General features: G+C 37.9%; 1 protein-coding gene across 1 annotated transcript in view; it reads right to left on the reverse strand.

The window, feature by feature from the left end:
• Window positions 1–18725, reverse strand: part of KLHL1 (kelch like family member 1) — a 251707-nt gene that overhangs the window by 179302 nt on the left and 53680 nt on the right. The window contains exon 2 of the mRNA XM_075088110.1: window positions 1574–1756. Within this exon, the coding sequence (XP_074944211.1) occupies window positions 1574–1756 (183 nt within the window). The remainder of the gene's footprint in view (window positions 1–1573; window positions 1757–18725) is intronic.

Genomic DNA, 18725 nt, shown 5'->3' on the forward strand with positions numbered 1-18725 from the left:
AAATCTTGCAGCCCTGGAACACTGTAAAAGCAGATGGACAGAAGGACTGAAGTTTAATATTATTCCCTCTGTACTTGATATCCCCATAAAGGAAAGATCTTGGCAATTTAGATAAAAATGGCATCAGACCACAACTACCAGGGGTCCATGAAGTGCCAGATGCATATTACATGCAAAAAGCCTGGAGCAGAGGAATTGAATCAGTTGCCAAGCCAGTGGGTAGAAATTCCTGGGCACGTAGCTGGCATCTGTGAACCTAAGTATACGTAGGCAAGGGAGGAACAGTAAAAATGGCAGCTCTTAGAAGGCAGGAAAGTAGAAACAAAGTTTTAAGAAGGAAAAATCCTGAAAGAAAAGGAGAAAGTTTTCTACATTTATTACAGCTATTAATCTGAAACCAAGAAGACCTTGTTTCATGAGTGCTGCAAACTACCTAGATCAATCTGTTACTGCTTTTTAAGTGGAGTTATTTTCATATTTATTACAATTATTGGGGCAATTTAAATATTTTAATGAAGGTTTCTGCCTGGTTTTACTTTTTAGTATTTGAACAATAGCCTTGGCTTTGCAGTCTTGCATATTGCACTTTTTTTCTACATATTATTACAGGAGTTTGAATGAGGAATATCCAACTTTTCTGTAAAACAGAAAAAGAACAGTCTCTGTGTCCTTCTTCACTTGGGGCAGAAGGAACTTTATAAGGTTTAAGTTGCCAAAATGACCTTAAAGTATTCCTCTACATCAGAAAGTTAATTTATGAGTTCAGAAATACGTTGGCTGTTTTTCAGTTTTCCTGCTGGGGAACCAAAGTCCTGTCCTGAAGTTAGCAACTCAGGAGAGTTGCATTTAATAGAGTTTAAATGCAAAAACTCCTGCTAACCTGGAAACTCAAAAGTATTCTACGGATTTTATTCTAAACTCTAAGATGGGATTTTTAGTTGTTGCCCCAAATCAAAGGCTACAGCTAGGACCAAAATCACAATGAAGAATAACTATTTTAAGCTTTAAATATAAAATCCAAACCCATGTAGTTTCATTTACACTGACTGCTTTAATACCAATCTTACAGAATTTTAAAAATTATGTCATTTAATTATGACTATAAAATTATAAAGTAATTAAGATATTTTTCAGTTTATTCAAAGGACCAGTTCATGGGAAGTCAGTGTTCAGTATTACTCTACTTACAAGTGTCTGAGAGACTCTGTATGACAGACTTATCAGAGTATCATGATCTTAAGCTAAAAATAATGCTGTGTTCAGTGTAGCTGTACAGGATCTCATTTCAGAAGTTTCCATTTTCCTCACATATGAAGAGCATCACAGCACAGAGAAGTGTTTGGCATACTCATGATAAAAAATTTGCTAGTTGAGTGCTACTTGAAATTTTTAAATCTGTACCAAAAAAATCACCTTCAAAGGCCCAACCTTCAAATACCACCTTTTACAGCCACTTCTATTTGTGGTGTTTAAAGCAAGAGGGAAGCAGGCATAAGGGGCCACAGAAAGCACTGTTCCAAGATACCCAAAGCATTTACCTTTGTAGTTTCAATATGTTATGCTTATGTCCTACCTATGTGCAGGTATCTTGCGATTCCCAGCGATCAGAATAACATCGCAGAGCTGCTGTTGCTTCAGGTAGCTCTCCATCTTTCGGAAAGTTTGCTCTGCATGGTGAACAGCCTGGTAGAACTCCTCGGAGCTACACGAATCCATGTCGCAGTGGGGTGGCAAGGGGTGGCTGGCTGCTGACAGTCTGAAAACCACAAGAGAAACTCCATGTTGATAAGATGTGACCAGTTGTCTAGACTTCATCACAGGCTTATAAGAATCTGATATAAGTAATCAATGCATCCTTCCCAGTTCTCATCACTAGAAGTACAAGATTAAAAAAATCTAACTGCATTGGGAAGGACAACTAAAGTTCTAAGTCTTTTAACACTGAAATGATTTTTTTTTTAGCACAGACATGGAACTAATCAATTCCTTTTTTGATAAATTTATTGAAAATATAAATATGAACAAACAGAAATTCAATATATTCATGTTAAGGTTAATACTATGTCTTCATTATTAAACTATGCTTGGGCCCCTTCAATTTTTTAGCATTTTAGAACAAAATTATTTTACAGAATTAAGCAAACTTTATTTTTCTTAAATATTAATATGAACAAAGAAAATGAAGAAATAGAGGAAAAAAGCAATCCTGCCTTTCCACTGATTCTAAGACTGCCTACTCTAGTACACTTCTTCAAATTCACATTCATTTTTCACCAACTCAGAAAGAAAAATTAAACTCTAATTGATTTAATTTGTAATTAATTGGGAATATTTCTACAATGATAAATTGCATAGCTACTTTTTAACCAAAAGGCTCATTAATACAAAGTGAATTTAGCCTACAGAGTTAATGATGTCTAAAATTCAAAAAGTCAGAAAAAATATAGAAACAGAATTAAAATGCAAATATATTTTCAATATATATATAGCCATACATTCTTAGTTCAGATTTATTCAGTTCAATAATTTCTGCTTCAGACCTTTACTGAAAATAAGAAAATGTGTCAGCAAGTACTAGCCCTTGAGGAAACTAATGCTAGTACTTCCAAATAATTCATGACACAGACAATACCCTCTTCTTTTACAAATATATAATGAGATTGCTTCAGATTAAAACCATAAGATTTTATACATCTTGTGGTGCTGAAAATTAAGAACTTCATAGAAGAAGCTAGATGAAACTGGTTATGCTTTTTACTTCAACTAGACATGTAAAAACATCTTACATAATCAACAGCATCAGCAAACATATTTCAGTCCAGCATATCAAATGATATTTTCAATTAATTCAAACCAATCTCAGAATACACAGAACAATATAGGTTGGAAAAGACCTTTAAGATCATTGAGTCCAACTGTTAATGTAACACTGCCAGTTCACCACTAAACAATGTCCCTAAGCACCACATCCAAACATCTTTTAAATACCTCCAGGAATGATGACTCCACCACCTCTCTGGGCAAGCTCTTCTAATCCCTGAGAACCCTTTCGGTGAAGTAATATTTCTTAATATCCAATCTAAACCTCCCCTGATGCAGCTTGAAACCATTTTCTCTCGTCCTATCACTAGTGACCTGGGAGAAGAGACCAACACCCAGCTCACTCCAACCTCCTTGCAGGTAGCTGTACTGTACAAACAATAAGGTCTCCCCTCAGCCTCCTCTTCTTCAGACTAAACAACCCCAGTTCCCTCCACCTCTTCTCATAAGACTTATAATCTAGACCCTTCACCAGTGTTCTGGTTTAACCTCAGCTGGCAACCAAGCCCTACACAGCCACCCGCTCACTCCACCACCCACAGGATGGGGAGAGATTTGGAAGGGTAAAACTGAGAAAATTCATGGGTTGATATAAGAACAGTTTAATAATTAAATTAAAACAATAATGATAATAACAACAACAGTAACATAATGAAAAGGAAAATAATGAGAGAGAGAAAAAGAGAGAGAGGCAAAACCAGGGAGGGGAATAAACAACCAAAACAAAGAAGTGCTACAACCGCTCAGCACCCACTGACCTGACAGCGTCAATCCCTGAACCACAATCACTCCCCTCAGTGAGCTCCTCCAGTTAATGTACTGGTCATGGTGTCACATGGTATGGAATGAACAGCCCATTGGCCAGTTTGTGTCAGCTGACCTGGCTGTGGCCCCGCCCCTCCCAGCCTCCTGCCCACGTGGCAGAGCGCGGGAAGCTGGAAAGGTCCCTGACTACCATAGGCACAACTTAGCAACACTGAGCTGCTACTTAACAGCAACTAAAGCATCAATGTGCCATCGGCACTTTACCAGCTGCAGTGAAGGGAATTAACTCTATCCCAGCCAAAATCAGTGCAATCAGCTTTGTTGCTGTTCTCTGGACAAGCTCCAGCATCTCAGTGTCCTTGTAGTGAGGGGCACAAAACTGAACACAGTATTCAAGGTGTGGCCTCACCAGCGCCGAGTACAGGGGCACTATCACTTCCCTGCTCCTGCTGGCCACACTATTCCTGATACAAGCCAGGATGCTGTTGGCCTTCTTGGCCACCTGGGCACACTGCTGGCTCATGTTCAGCTGGCTGTCAACCAACACCCCCAGGTCCGTCTCTGCCAGGCAGCTCTCCAGCCACTCTTCCCCAAGCCTGTAGCACTGCATGGGGTTGCTGTGACCCAAATGCGGGTCCCGGCACTTGGCCTTGTTAAAACTCATACTGTTGACCTTGTCTTACCAATTCAGCCTGTCCAGATCCCTCTGCAGAACCTTCCTACCCTTGAACAGATCAACACTCCCACCCAATTCAGTGACATCTGGAAACTTACTGAGGGTGCACTCAGTCCCCTCATCCAGATCATTGATAAAGATATTAAATAGAACTGGCACCAACACTGAGCCCTGGGGAACACTGCTTGTGATCAGCCACCAACTGGATTTAACTCTGTTCACCACAACCCTCTGGACTCGTCCATCCAGTGGGTTTTTTACCCAGCAAAGTGTACACCTGCCCACACCACGAGGAGCCAGGTTTTTCGAGGAGAATGCTGTGGGAGACAGTATCAAAGGCTTTACTAAAGTCCAGGTAGACCACAGGTTTTCCCTCATCTACTAAGCAGGTCACCTTGTCATAGAAAGAGATTAGGTTAGTTAAGCATTTAAGTTAGTTAAGTTAGTTAAGTAAGTTAAGTAAGTTAGGTATTTAAGTAAGTTAGTTAAGTTAGTTAAGCATTGCCTTTCCTAAATCCATGCTGACTGAGCCTGACTACTTGGTTATCCTCTATGTGCCACGTGATGGCACTCAAGATGATCTGCTCCATAACCTTCCCCAGTACCAAGGTCTGACTGACAGGCCTGTAGTTCCCTGTATCGTCCTTCCAGATCTTCCTGTAGGTGGGCATCACATTTACTAACCTCTGGTCAACTGGAACCTCCCCTGTTAGCCAGGACTGCTGATAAATGATAGAAAGTGGCTTGGTGAGCACTTCTGCCAGTTCCTTCAGTACTCTTGGGTGTATCTCATCCAGCCCCATAGACCTGTGGGTGTCTAGGTGGTGTAGCAGGTTGCTAACCATTTCCCCTTGGATTATGAGGACTCCATTCTGCTCCACATCCCTGTCTTCCAGCTCAGGGGGCTGGGTACCCAGAGAACAACTGGTATTGCTATTAAAGACTGAGGCATATTCTATTGAAAGATAAATATTATGGAACACAGAAGTAATTTTGATAATTCACGGTAATAATACAACAGTTTCATTACATAAGGTTTGAATTCAGTAGGTACAATATTCTAAGAATGATATTAATAGACCTATAAGATAACACAATCTGCACTCCTGGTGCTGGAAAAAATTGAAAAGTGCATAAAGATAATAATAAAAAAAATAGCTTTTAAAATAAAATTCTGTTATATTTGAAAAAGAAAAAAGATCTTTAGCATTTTTATTGACTCATGGTAGACTATAATATAGTTCAGAAAAGGAGTATTTCCTTTTGACATACACTAGTGATTTACTTGTGAATTAGTTTTTGTCCAAAAATGTTCCACATACTCTCCTACAACCATTGTATGAGAAAGGAGGAAAGACTGGTCCATCTTTCTGTCACAGTAATTGTTAGGCTTCACAGCATTCCTTCAAAGTATCTGGAAGCCTGCATAATTAAAGGTGGCTTGCAAATAATTTTACAGAGAACCAACTCAGTTACCTTTGTATCTCACCCTGCCACCTATTCTGTGCTATATACAGGTGCTAACTTACCTTTTAAAATTATTGCCCACAGTAACTTCACTTGCATAGTATTAAAATGGATCCTGAGAAATCATCAGCAGGTTTAAATTAATCAATATCGCCATTTGTATGCCAGTAAGGTTGCAATATGTGTGAGCCTGTCTATAGGAAATTGAACTGGCAAAACTTTATTAAACATAATTCCTGGACAGAAACAGTTACGAACTGGTGATTTAGAAAGGAACATTTCCTTAATTCTCTTACAGTCAATCTTGTTATACAATCATGTAGTTTGTGTTAGACACCTCTTGCAAACTCCTCTTAAAGGATAAAAGAACCATATTCATTCTGTGAGTGACATAATCTGCTTCTGTGTTCCTATGCAACTTGGACTGCCAACCATGTTGATCAGAAATCTAAGTTTATTTTCATACCTTTGGATGACCAACTAATACTTTCACATAAAACTCTAATGATGGAGCTATGCTCATTAGTATGGGTAATGAGCAGTTATTTCAGCTTTTTTCTTTCTTTTTTTTTTCTTTCTCTCAGTTTGATTGTAGCCCTACACAGACTTCTGCAGTTTTATTGGTGAAGAATTAGAATGACAAGTAATTTACAAGAAATAAATCAGTGCCTAATAAACACGGTTGTTAGGGTTAAATACACACATTTCTCCCCTTCCTCCAGGGAATTCAGGTGTGACAACAACAGGCATTCTGAGAAAGGAAAATAGGAATGAGCAGGTCTGAATGGGTTCACGTTGCTTGCTACTTCAGAATTTAGGTCTAACTCAGTTTATATTTGAACAGATAAGGTACTAATCTTGCCTATTCTTGGCTATTCAAAACATGCTGCACTTTTCAGGTCAGAAAAAGAGAAGTACCCTGACTGAATTTCTGCTAGTCCTATAAAGTTAGATTGGGCTGAAATGAGTTTAGTCTATTTTGTTCTTGAATGTCTAGACAGTGTTTGCCACAGATTTTGCCCTTTTTCCTGCTCGCCATTTATAAGCAACATTTTCCACGCTCAAACTCGTCGGTATATCTGTCACTTAGCAAGTCATTAAATGACTACTCAAATGCAAGCCTGAAGGCCGAGCCACATTTTAAAATATTATGCTGAAAAGTGGGAAGTAACAAGCTTAGTGGAAGACAATAAGTTAATCTTTTATTTCTTTTATAAGGAAGCTCAGATAAAATGTCTACTACTTATCCTATTCAGGAGCTACCTTATTTTCTTTACAAATGCTCTGACTGCATAATTAATGCTTTACATTCAGTCAGCAGCTTGTTAAAATAGGAATTAGTTAAAACAGCTTCAGCCAGTAAAAACCAGTTATTTTGTACCAGTTCATGAAAGGCATGTATAGGTACCTTTGACCAATTAGCAAAATGAAAGTAATACTTTATGCTTGCATATATTGTTTTTCTTTAGGTGCAGACAATATGAACTACATATGCAGTGAGATGCTTGTGGAGTTCTGCAGGAATCCCAGCACAAATTCATGTGAAAATCCTCTGAGTCTTCCAAAGACCTTTTTAGCACTTGTATACCTCAAAATCCTTTAATCAGTGAACAGGACAGACTCCAGATGAGCTTTTGGCATAATCTTTCTCAGTTGGCAAGTGCAAAACCTGAACTTACTATGGGAATTTCAAAAATTCAGGGATTGTTCCAGCTAGAACACTTTTTATCTTTAAACGACTTAGTTAATAGTGCAGAAGTAAGGAAACCAAACCTATCACAGGATTATAACAATGATACTGAAGAGTGATACTACAGGATGAAAAAACTAAAAAGCTCAAAAAAATTATCGGCACCGCAAATAACGAATAACCTCAAATGTTTCTCTATGAAATGGCAAACTGGAATGCACATCACATTAAAAAAAAAAGGAAAAAAATCCATCCCAGCAACTTTGTACAGACTAATTTTCAGTGTTAAGAACACCATGCTGTTCTCAAAAGAGAAATGTTTTAAGAAAAGCCCAAAAGTGTTGATGAGAAAATTCAGCCTTTGAGTCTTTACAGATCTTAAAACAGTGTAAACAGAAATAAAAGCTTAACTCTACAACATCTGACTCCACAGTGCTTCTCTTTTCCTAGAAAAGCACTTTGATTTGAACAAGGGTGCTATTCTCTAATCACCTTTAACCTGCTCCTAACTTCTTCGAAAAAACAGGTAAAACAGACATAAAATCCCAGTATAGTTGGCTGTACAGATTATTACCTCAATTTAACAGTCCTTTAAGTACGTACTTATGGTAGCCCACTGTAAGTAAAGAGATGCTTCTCTTGCCAAAGGTCTCCTAGGGATACCTTTAAGACCTTTGGCCTTTTGGTCAATGATTAGATTTATTCAAGTATGTATTGTGTTTGTGTGGTAAAACAAACACAGATTAATGCTCAGAAGAGATTTTGGGTAGACCAGTTAGTACCCTACAATTATGCAGGTATCTAATCTGGCATCTCCTGTACCTTGTACAGTTGTTCACTCTTATAAACAGTAAGACCATACTACTCAGACTTGATTCTTGCTCATTGACTTTACATGCAAATAAGCTATAACATAAAAAAATAGAGAGAAAAAAACCCAAACCTTAACTTAGAGTAATGCTGTTGTGAGTTTAAGAGAAAATGCTAGGAAAAAAGGGACCTCACATACAGGTTTAGTTACCTGTGTCTTTCTTCCCAGGAAATGGGAAAATAATTAATAAAACTGCCACTCCTGAGCTGCAAAGGTTTGAAAACAGCAATAGCAAACATCAGTAGTTAAAACCATATCCTGAGTAAGTTTCAAAAGGGGAAAAAAAACAGTACTTTTAAATAAGAGGTGAGAGAATTCATATGACTTGAAACTATACTGCCTTTCTCTGAGTAAATAGAAGCTTAGATTTAGAAATTGTTTGCATTTTGGAAATTATAGTCATACAGGTGCAGAAAACAGCAGAATTGTATCACTGTATAAAGCAGAGTACTTTATAGAGTACTATGGTAATTTACATACTACATCAGAATATGTTTCTCATACCTTGTACTGAAGCCCTGGCCTCAAATAAAGAACCCTTTAATCATAAAATGTCATATAATTTCATTGCTACTGGACTAGCAAATCCTCCTGTATTTAACTTCTTTTCACTTTCACTCATGCGGGACTGATCATGCAAAATTATCCAAAACCAGTTCAATGTAACTTAGTGTATGTTATTGGGTAGATACCTGAAGTACAGAGTCAAGAAAAAAATATGTCCAGTTTTTCAATTAAAAATATTATTTTGCTATTTATAACTTGCAAAAACTTATAAGATATATTCCATACGTAAGACTGAAAAATGTCTTCACATCATTTGTTCTCTAAAAATTGCTCCCTGAATACTTAAAAACTAATAACCTCTGGAACTGCACTTACCAAATTAAGATGGACTGTCAGAAGTCATGGCTCTCATTAATGATCACTTGTAAAAATGCAAGAGAGAGTTTTATAAAGAGATTAAACCACTTTCTTACAGCAACAGCAGGACTGAGGTTCTGTTTGTGATCCAAAGGCATGCTTTTCACAATGCTGCCTGCAATTATACCTGCAACTAAAGGCTCTACCCAGAGTTTCAGCAGGTTGTTAAAATTTCTTTTATAAAAGACAAAGTTAGGTAGAAATGCCAGCTAAAAAAATAATCTGAGTATCAAATACGACTTTTTAGTTACATCAGTTAGTTCAGAGATACATTATTGCTGTCTTAGATGTTCCTTTTCTGTGTAAAAAAATATTTTTAAACAGAGTGCAGTGCATATTATAAACATGGTGTTCTCATTCTATAGATAAATCTGCTTAATGTATAATTTACAATGCTGTTTCCTCCTAATGGTAGTTTTGGGATTAAACTACTTGTAATATAATTTATCCTTTGGATGCCATAAGGCAAAATTCAGTCATTAGGACATTTGTGTGCCTAGCAAAAATATGCACGATTCCACTGTTGTACTGTCCATCCGTGCATCTTAAGACCAGCCCCAATAAACAAAATTAGTACCAGTTTATCATATGACCTCAGATAAATTGAGCAGCCCTTCTGAAACAGAAGAAGGACAACGAGGGATCACTGTGCTACACTGAACTGCTTCCATAGAGAAATATTTTTCTTGTTTGGTAGCTGATAGAGGAAACAAAAAAGTGGAAGTACGGTTAGAGAAGGAAGAGTTTGTTCACACCGTGATTTTTCCAGGTTACTAATAAAACATACAAAGCAAGACTTTTGTTTTGGTTCACTTCAAAATACTGTCACTTGGAATTTTTCTTATCTATCACCCTTCACCAGTTAATTATATAACCTAAGCTACAAGCATAGATGTTTGTATTGTCAGTGGTGATAAACCAACCTACAAAAAGATTCCATAGCCGGCTGAAATACTTGGCATTCAGTTATTCAGTCCTTTTTAAATTTTTTTATTTTTGCTTTTTCTTTTTGTAAATATAAAAAGTGAAAGGAAACCAATTCATGAACAGTTACTGAAAAGTATAATTTTTCAAGAAACTACTTACTGAATTCAGTTAAATTAATGACAAATGCTTTATCTTCCCTCCAGTTTCACTCAATTTTTCCAGAATTTATTACTGTTATTAATGACATGAGTTTGTCCTATGCCGTATGCCCTTAGAACCACCTAAACTGTTGGGGAGTGTGTTTGGTTTTTAAGTATTCTGTTCAACTGATCCTTTACCTCTTCTCACTTTCTCACCTTTTACCTTCCACAGTCTTCTAAACAATTACTTCATACTTTTCCTATTTTTGCTCTTCTTTCTCCACAGTCACTTATGTCCAGTCTTAAAAATTACCTTTTTCTTCACCCCTCACTAGTACTTCCAGTACCTGCCTACCAATATTGTGCCCTACATTCTGTCAATTTTGCTTTCAGCTTCTCTCTCCAATACTTACAGCTCCCAGCAATTTAGATACTTTTCCACGGATGAACAACTAAATGGGCTCAGCAGTCCAACACAGCCCTGACTGAGAGTTAAAAAATGAAATTTCCAAATAAAGGTTGAGATTGAGCTGCCACAAATATCAACGGACGGATATCAAACTTTGGAAAAAAATACTGAAATAGCATCAAATATTATTTGCAGAAAATTTAAGTATATGCAAACTTTTATTTTTAAATAAAGCCAAAGGTGGGGGGATGGGAATGGGGTTTTTCTCCCCTCATAGTCAGGCAAAAGGAGACGACGCACCCTGCACCATACAACAGTAAAACATGTTGTACTGTTTCTGTTTACCCTAGGAAATCCAAACTCTCCAAATCGTAACTAACAAATAATAGATAACAAAAAAATAAACCCTTTTTTTCCTCCTCCTCACAGCTAAGTTGCCTCACAGGATCTAAGACGTGTATTTGTCTGTTCTGCACAACCTCCGTCAATCAAAGCAAGATGCTATCTTTTGTTTTTTTCATGGGGGGCTGGGGGAAGACATCAATTTCTTTTCCAAATCTATACATTGCCTTTTAAGGTGTCTTTGAAATGTAAGTAAGACCTCTTACTGTTTCTTCTCATCATGTCAAAATATAACAATTTATTGCAGTGTATCACAGTGGAAAATTCTTTCATACCTAAAATCAGTCTCATTATCCTTTCTGAAACTCATTTCAACACACAGATGAACCTTTTATATACCCTATTCCAAGTTCCCATCACTTCTTCAAATCCAGAGCAAACTTTTGAAGATCTGACTTTTTAACGTTCATCATCTGTCACACCAGGCACCTGACAGCTCTAGTATTAATTGCACCGCTACAAACCATTGTCACAAGCTAACAGCCTTCATACTTCTTTGACAAATTACACTTTTTTTTTTCCATATCTTTGACCAATTCTACCTCTAAATAGTCCCGCTATGCAACAACAAAGAAAAGATGCCATCTGCTGGACTGCTCTCTCCACCCACAGCTAATAGTGCATCCACTGCTTTTTCAGCTTTGCATTCCCGCATAGAGGGCTCAGTTTGTTCCAGCTGTTCTTGGAAAGCTGATGATTAACTTAAATGAACATTCAGTTCTCCTAGCTACACGTAGACATATTTTAATTACTTCAAAACTTACTGATATTTTCCATATTCACATTACTAACAGAACTTTTTGCCGTATTGGATCTTGCTGCCTGAATTTATTTTTTGTATCTTGGAGGATAGAGGAAACAGAGCTTACAAGTATAAAGCCCCACAAGCAGATACATACTGGGTGCACATAAATCTACACAATGAATCAGCCTCCTGAAAGGACACAATCCATTCTTCTTGAAAACAGAAACCAGCTGAGATGTCACAGGAGACCTCGATTTTTAAATACATATGCCATTGGAGAACAACCAAGAAGCACAACTACCTTTCCTTAAGTTACTGTCAGGAGTGCTCTATTTCTAGCTCAAGACTCAAGGGAGCCTCCTTCATTACAGTGCAGCCCAGCTGCTCTGCTTTCTTCCCCTCTCTTTCCTTTTACCGTTGGAGAAGTAGACAAAATTGCTACCACAAGGAAGCAGCTTAGCCTCAGACCAGGGGTAAGGCTACTACTTCTTCAGACAGGCGCTCTTTCCTCCTCCTTCCCTAACCCCACCAAAATCATTGCCTGCATTTTCAGGTAATAAAGATTTTGACTGCAAGGTGGAATAATAAATAAATAAATCTGTGCCACTGCACAAATTAAATCCTGTATATTTGTCAGGCTACTACCTTTCCGTTATTAAAAAAAAAAAACAAATTAAATAAAATAGTTGATTTATGGTCTTCCAATCATATTACGGCAGGCAAACACATAAAACAAGAAACCCTAACATAGGAGTCCAGCATTTGTAATGCATTCACAGTACATTCATGCTTTAATTACCCAGCTGATAGTGCAACAGGGAAACACCCTCTTCATTATGAAAACAGATTGTCACCATAAAACTTTTTTAATACTTTGGGTAAATATTTTCTAGCATGTATGATTCCACATTTCTACCAACCAAAAGTTAAATGAAGTTTATTATGACTTAGAAATTCAAAACTACAGTTTTACCTTAAGCTCTACTTCACTGCAAAATTTGAAGTCCTCCCATTTCTAAAATGTAAGATCAAAATAATATCCTTTCTGCATTGTTTGTGACATACATGCAATTTTCTGTAGTTTTTTTTTATTCTTTTGTTTCATTATAATAATCTGCATTAATGCCTTTAAAATAGATTTTCCACTTTCTTTGATCCTATCCATTAATGAATGTAGGCAAATAACAAAAGTTCATGAGGTAGCTGTTTGTGGCAGATAAAGCCACCACTGAGGTTTAAGCTGGATGCGGAAAAACTTTGTGTCTGCTGTGGCATTTACGGTGGAAATTATTAGCTGGAAAGTCTGGGACAAAGGGTAAAGACTGTTGTAAAGGAGGCTAATGTTACTGGCCTGAGTAGTTAAACGTGACAGGTTGGAGGTGTATTTTCCCGTCTTCTTGCAGATATGAAGTGCTCATGTCAACTACTCATTTCTCTGGCTCAGAAGCAGCAATAAGCAGACAGATGCAGGAAGAAAACCAAAACAGCAGATGCTATAGTGGAAATGAGAGAGATGTGATTCCTTTTCCTTTCTTAATAGCTCAAGAAATTTATGACATTGCATTGTGTACTACCCTGTACTATCAGCTGAGCAGCACTAGCTAAGACACTGATTGTAGGGGACAGATCTCACAAAGCACAGACTGTCACAGTTTCCTTGGCGTCAAGTTGTTATGATGTCTTATTCCAGCTGATGATCTGCAGTGAGCCTTTTTGAATTGCTTAAGTAGTCAAACAGAATATATCAAAATAGTTCTCCTGTATCATTAAAATAATTCCTTTATCCCCCAGTGCCACCTTTTACCAGGTGGCAAATGCCAAATGTGTTGGAACTTTATTACTCAGCTATAAAAAACAGACTGAGTTTGAGCCTGAAGATAAGTGTGAATGGATATTGTTATGCATAGTCTGTCTTAGTACCCTTTGTAGAGGGGAAAAAAATGTGAGCAGCTGGAAAGACTATACTTCCAGGTCTACAAAGAGACTCGAGTCATATGCCTGGTACCAGATGTGCTTCTCACAAATAAAAATAAGCTTCTGGTGAGGCTAATTACAACTGAAAGATTTTTTGGTTTTTTAGGAATTGATATTTTGATGGATGGTAAAAACTTTCACAGAGGAAAAACAGCAGTATTAAAATTAATGTGGACGGGCTAAATTTGGTAGATTTAAAAAATGAAAAATTTTGCTGAGCATTTCAGAATAATTCTTAAAACATTGTTCTATTTTTAAATTTTATTCTTCAGATTTACTTACTCATAGATGACATTCAGAGTTTCACTAAGTATGATTTTAAGTCAAGTAAGTGAATAGAGAGAATACAAAAGAATACCAAGATGAAAGGCTAGAAATTAAAAGATGCTCAGTGTCTTTGATGATAGGACCTTAACCATATTTATTGGCCATACAAAATAAAATTCACTGACAGTTTTATTATTTCAAATCATAAAAATATTATGGTAAATGCAAGTGTCTTGTATTGACTTGCTATTCTGATTTTTATCATTAAAATATAAATATTAAATTGTTTACTTCCCCATACCATACAGCTACTTGATCATAAAACAGTAAAATTTTGAACTCACTTCAACTTAGGCAAAGCAATTAAAGAGGATGGTTTCAGACTTAAGAATAACAAGGAGCTGAGATCAGGTTTTATCACCGCCCATCATTTATGCACACACTGCCACACAAAATGAGAATTTTACAAATATAGGCACTGAAGACTGTACATTCAGAAACTGCCGAAACAAAAACCAGACAGAAGGTTCCTCTAATATACTGTGGACGGGAAGGTCCCATGTCTATCAACCGTCTCTGCCTGTATATCTGTTAGCTGCTGCTGTCAGTGGTGTGCAATTCTCCCAGCAATTGCCCCTTCATAAACTTCATGAAACCAATGCCAGTGCCACTGACATCACAGAACTCTTCTGTTAGTCCCAGAACTACTCTAGGAATAATGCAGCTTCAGATTATAAAAGTGCAGCACTGGATTTACTAGTGGGATGGTCAAGACAGAGAAGAAGAAAGAAAAAAAAGAAAAAGAAAAAAAGGAAGAGAAGAGGTGCAGGGCACGTTCCACGTTATGTGACAGGAGAAAGGTTTCTCCACTTCAGTCCCACCTGATCCCTTTACAGCTGCTTTTGCTTCCTTCCTCACAACAGTGCTGTATTTTCTGAATGGGTGGCTCACATTATGCCAAAAGAGATGCTAGTGTCATGTGTTAACTATCTTGTCATGACTAACGGCCATATCTATATGGATAAACTAAGTAAATTAGCTGACACAGTTACTCATTCTGAGTGTGTGCACAAATACACACAAGCATGCAGATCTCTCTTTTATTAAGAGACATTTTCTTCCAGCATTGAATTTATGATATAAGCACTTTATGTAAACATATGTGAATGATGGTAACAGCATACAAAAAAGGACAAACAAGTATTTCATTACTATACCATTTAGCATACATTCCAATAAAATTTCAGTGTGTTACTGTATTATGCGCTGATACTCCACAGCACAGGTAGCACGTCAGAGCTTAAAACACCCTATGACTGCAAAGGAAATCATGTCAAAGACCACAGGAAGCTGAATCTTTAAAAATCCCAGCTTAAAATTCTGGTTCAGTTAAGTACTGCACATGGTGAAGTGGGTGATCACAACACGCATGCATGCACACCCCCCTCCCACACACCCCCATTCAGTAAGCTGTAGGAATGATGCTTCAACCCATGTCCTGTGGCAAGACAAGCGTTCAGGGAGCTTGCACAGTATACAGTTGCACGCAGCATACAATCTCTTCCTGCTGTTTACTACTGACCTATCGAATGTCACATATCTTTTGGTGATGCTCACGAATTTCATGATCCTGACATGACTGCCTGCATCTGCAAACCAGCAGGAAAGATACGTCTGAAATAAAGGAATAAATTGTAGGTCATTTTGCCATGCTGTTGGCAATTTGGTGAATCCTGCCTAAGATGAATCTGACGGATTCAGCTTCTATACTACAGGATCACTACATCCCTGGGAACTTTACTGGCAAGCAATTAAGGACTACGTTTTCCATAACAGCTACTACTCATTAACCCTGCACATACCCAAGCTATGTTCTTAATGGTATGATCAATATGAAAAAGGTCTAAGGAATTTTTCATACACATGCATAGGAGCACAAAAACCTATCCATTAATATTGTTTTGGTCAACCACAGTAATTGCAAAATTATTATTTATAGAAGCTGAAATCAAGCAATGAGAGTGATATGTAGATCGCTGAATTAAAAAGGTAGGTACACACACATCCAAGTTAAATGATGCCCTTAATTTGCAAACTTGTAAGTATGGAAACTCCAGCCAAAGCCACATTATGTACAGTTACAGAGAGACACAGGGCAGCCGGTGGCATAATTAGTGCTTACCTTTTAGAACAGAAAAAACATTTTTTTCCCCACATTACTGTTTGTGATGCAAATATTTTTTACATCTTTTATCCAAATTGTGACACAAACTTAAAAGCAAAACCTAGAATTCAGATATTTTTTTTTTACCATTAAAGGAAAGTTAATTCTTTGTAACCCTCTGTCTTTGGCTTAATTGTTCTTGAAAGATGAAGTAGCTGAGACCCTTTCACTCTCTTTCTCCTCCACAGACTAGTCTATAGGTCCCAAGGTAGGTAAGACCTTCCCCTCCACAGGCAGAGGAATCAAGTCCAGAGCACCAATGCTCTGACTACAGAGCTAACTGCAAAGAGCAGAGAAGCCAGACCTTTGTAATCAGGCATTTTACACAGGGCATATGCAAAAGTATTACAACAGACATGAAAAGTCTGACTTCTTTAAAGAGATACAGGGATGAATGAGACACTCTTGCCTGTGACTCCCTCACAGATGAAGGTATTTCCAGAAATACATTTAAATAAAAGCAATGTTTAAAGAAAGGCATTTCCTTTCCTTAACCTGCCTTATGTTGCCAGTGTATGAGGACGCTCATTCAGTATGAGGGCTTTTATGGATCTCCATTTTGTGGTACTTCGCCTTTTGCATTAAACATTTATGGAACCCAGGTATCTTTTAATTGTAAGTACCCAATATTTAGGCATTCCACTACTTAACATTGCAGCAACAAAGCATCCTTGGAAGCTGAGCTCCAGGAATGACAAAAGGAATTTCTAGATTTCTGAACTATGTTTGTATCTACATTCAATTTACAGCAACACCTGCATACCTGAAGAGGTGCCTTCAGCAGTATTTCGTAACAACACTAAGATTCCTGCTTATGCTTCTGATTTCTTTCTTAGGCATTTCACAGCAATTTTTTTCAGGCCATTCTCATTCTTTTCTTTCCCAATTTTTATTTAGATAGAAGACAAGAGAAACAAACAGCAGATCATATATATAGAGATAAAAACTATTCACATGTTTTGCATATCTTTGATGACTGCGGACGTAAGAGAAATTGCACAAATTCCTTTACTTTCTCAGATGAGCTTTAAAGAATGCCACCAATGATCAGTTGTCTCTATTTTACATTTATTCCGTACAGAATATTCATGAACTTGTAAAAAGTTAAAAAACACCATACTTCTATAATAAAATACATAATCCCTTAATTTTTCAGGTCTACACAATTGTAACCATGTGCTTGCAACTCATTTCAGTGAAACCTACGTTACTTCAAAATTATGAATAACTAGAATGAATCATAGAATCATAGAATGGTTTAGGTTAGAAGGGACCTTTAAAGCTCATCTAGTCCAACCCCCCTGCAGTGAGCAGGGACATCTTCAACTAGATGAGGTTACCCAGAGCCCCATCCAGCCTGACCTTGAATGTTTCTAGGGATGGGGCATCTACCACCTCTATGGGCAACCTGTTCCAGTGTTTCACCACCCTCACTGTAAAAACATTTTTCCGTATATCGAGTCTAAATCTACCCTCCTTTAGTTTAAAATCATTAGCCCTTGCCCTGTCACAACAGGCCTTGATAAAGAGATTGCCCCCACCCCCCCTATAGTCCCCCTTTAAGTACTGAAAGGCCTCAATAAGGTCTCCCTGCAGCCTTCTCTTCTCCAGGCTGAACAGCCCCAACTCTCTCAGCCTGTCCTCACAGGAGAGGTGCTCCAGCCCTCGGATCATTTATGTGGCCCTCCTCTGGACCCGCTCCAACAGGTCCACGTCCTTCTTGTGCTGAGGACTCCTGAGCTGGATGCAGCGCTGGAGGTGGGCTCTCACCAGAGCGGAGCAGAGGGGCAGAATCACCTCCCTCAAACTGCTGGCCACGCTTCTTTTGATGCAGCCCAGGATACGGTTGGCTTTCTGGGCTGCAAGCACACATTGCTGGGTCATGTCCAGCTTTTCCTCCACCAATACCCCCAAGTCCTTCTCCGCGGGGCTGCTCTCAATCCCTTCATCCCCCAGCCTATATTGATACCAGGGGTTGCCCTGATCCAGTTGCAGGACCTTGCGCTTGGCCTTGTTGAACCTCATGAGGTTCTCACAGGCCCACCTCTCCAGCTTGTCTAGATCTTTCTGGATGACAGCCCATCCTTCTTGTATGTCAACTGCACCACTCAGATTTATTTTAACCGGGCTTGTTATAAACCAGGCTAATCTATACTGTCACTGTTTGCATCTCAAAAAGTACCTGCCTACCTGAGTCAAAAGTCTACTTTATTTTATTAAATGTGTTTGCTTTTGCTTCCTGAATGTGTGCCTTCAAATGCCAAGCTAATTTCAGTGCATATGGCCTAATTTGCAGAGCCTTCCTTTCCCTGATTATCTGAATCAAACTCAGTCTATACAGAATAGTGTAGCTGTGAATTATATCATTATTCAAACAGTAGTTAATAGCTGTGATTTGGCAGATTTTTTTCCTACTTATACGTT

Source organism: Phalacrocorax aristotelis, chromosome 1 (assembly GCF_949628215.1).
Source record: "Phalacrocorax aristotelis chromosome 1, bGulAri2.1, whole genome shotgun sequence".
Lineage (NCBI taxonomy): Eukaryota > Metazoa > Chordata > Aves > Suliformes > Phalacrocoracidae > Phalacrocorax > Phalacrocorax aristotelis.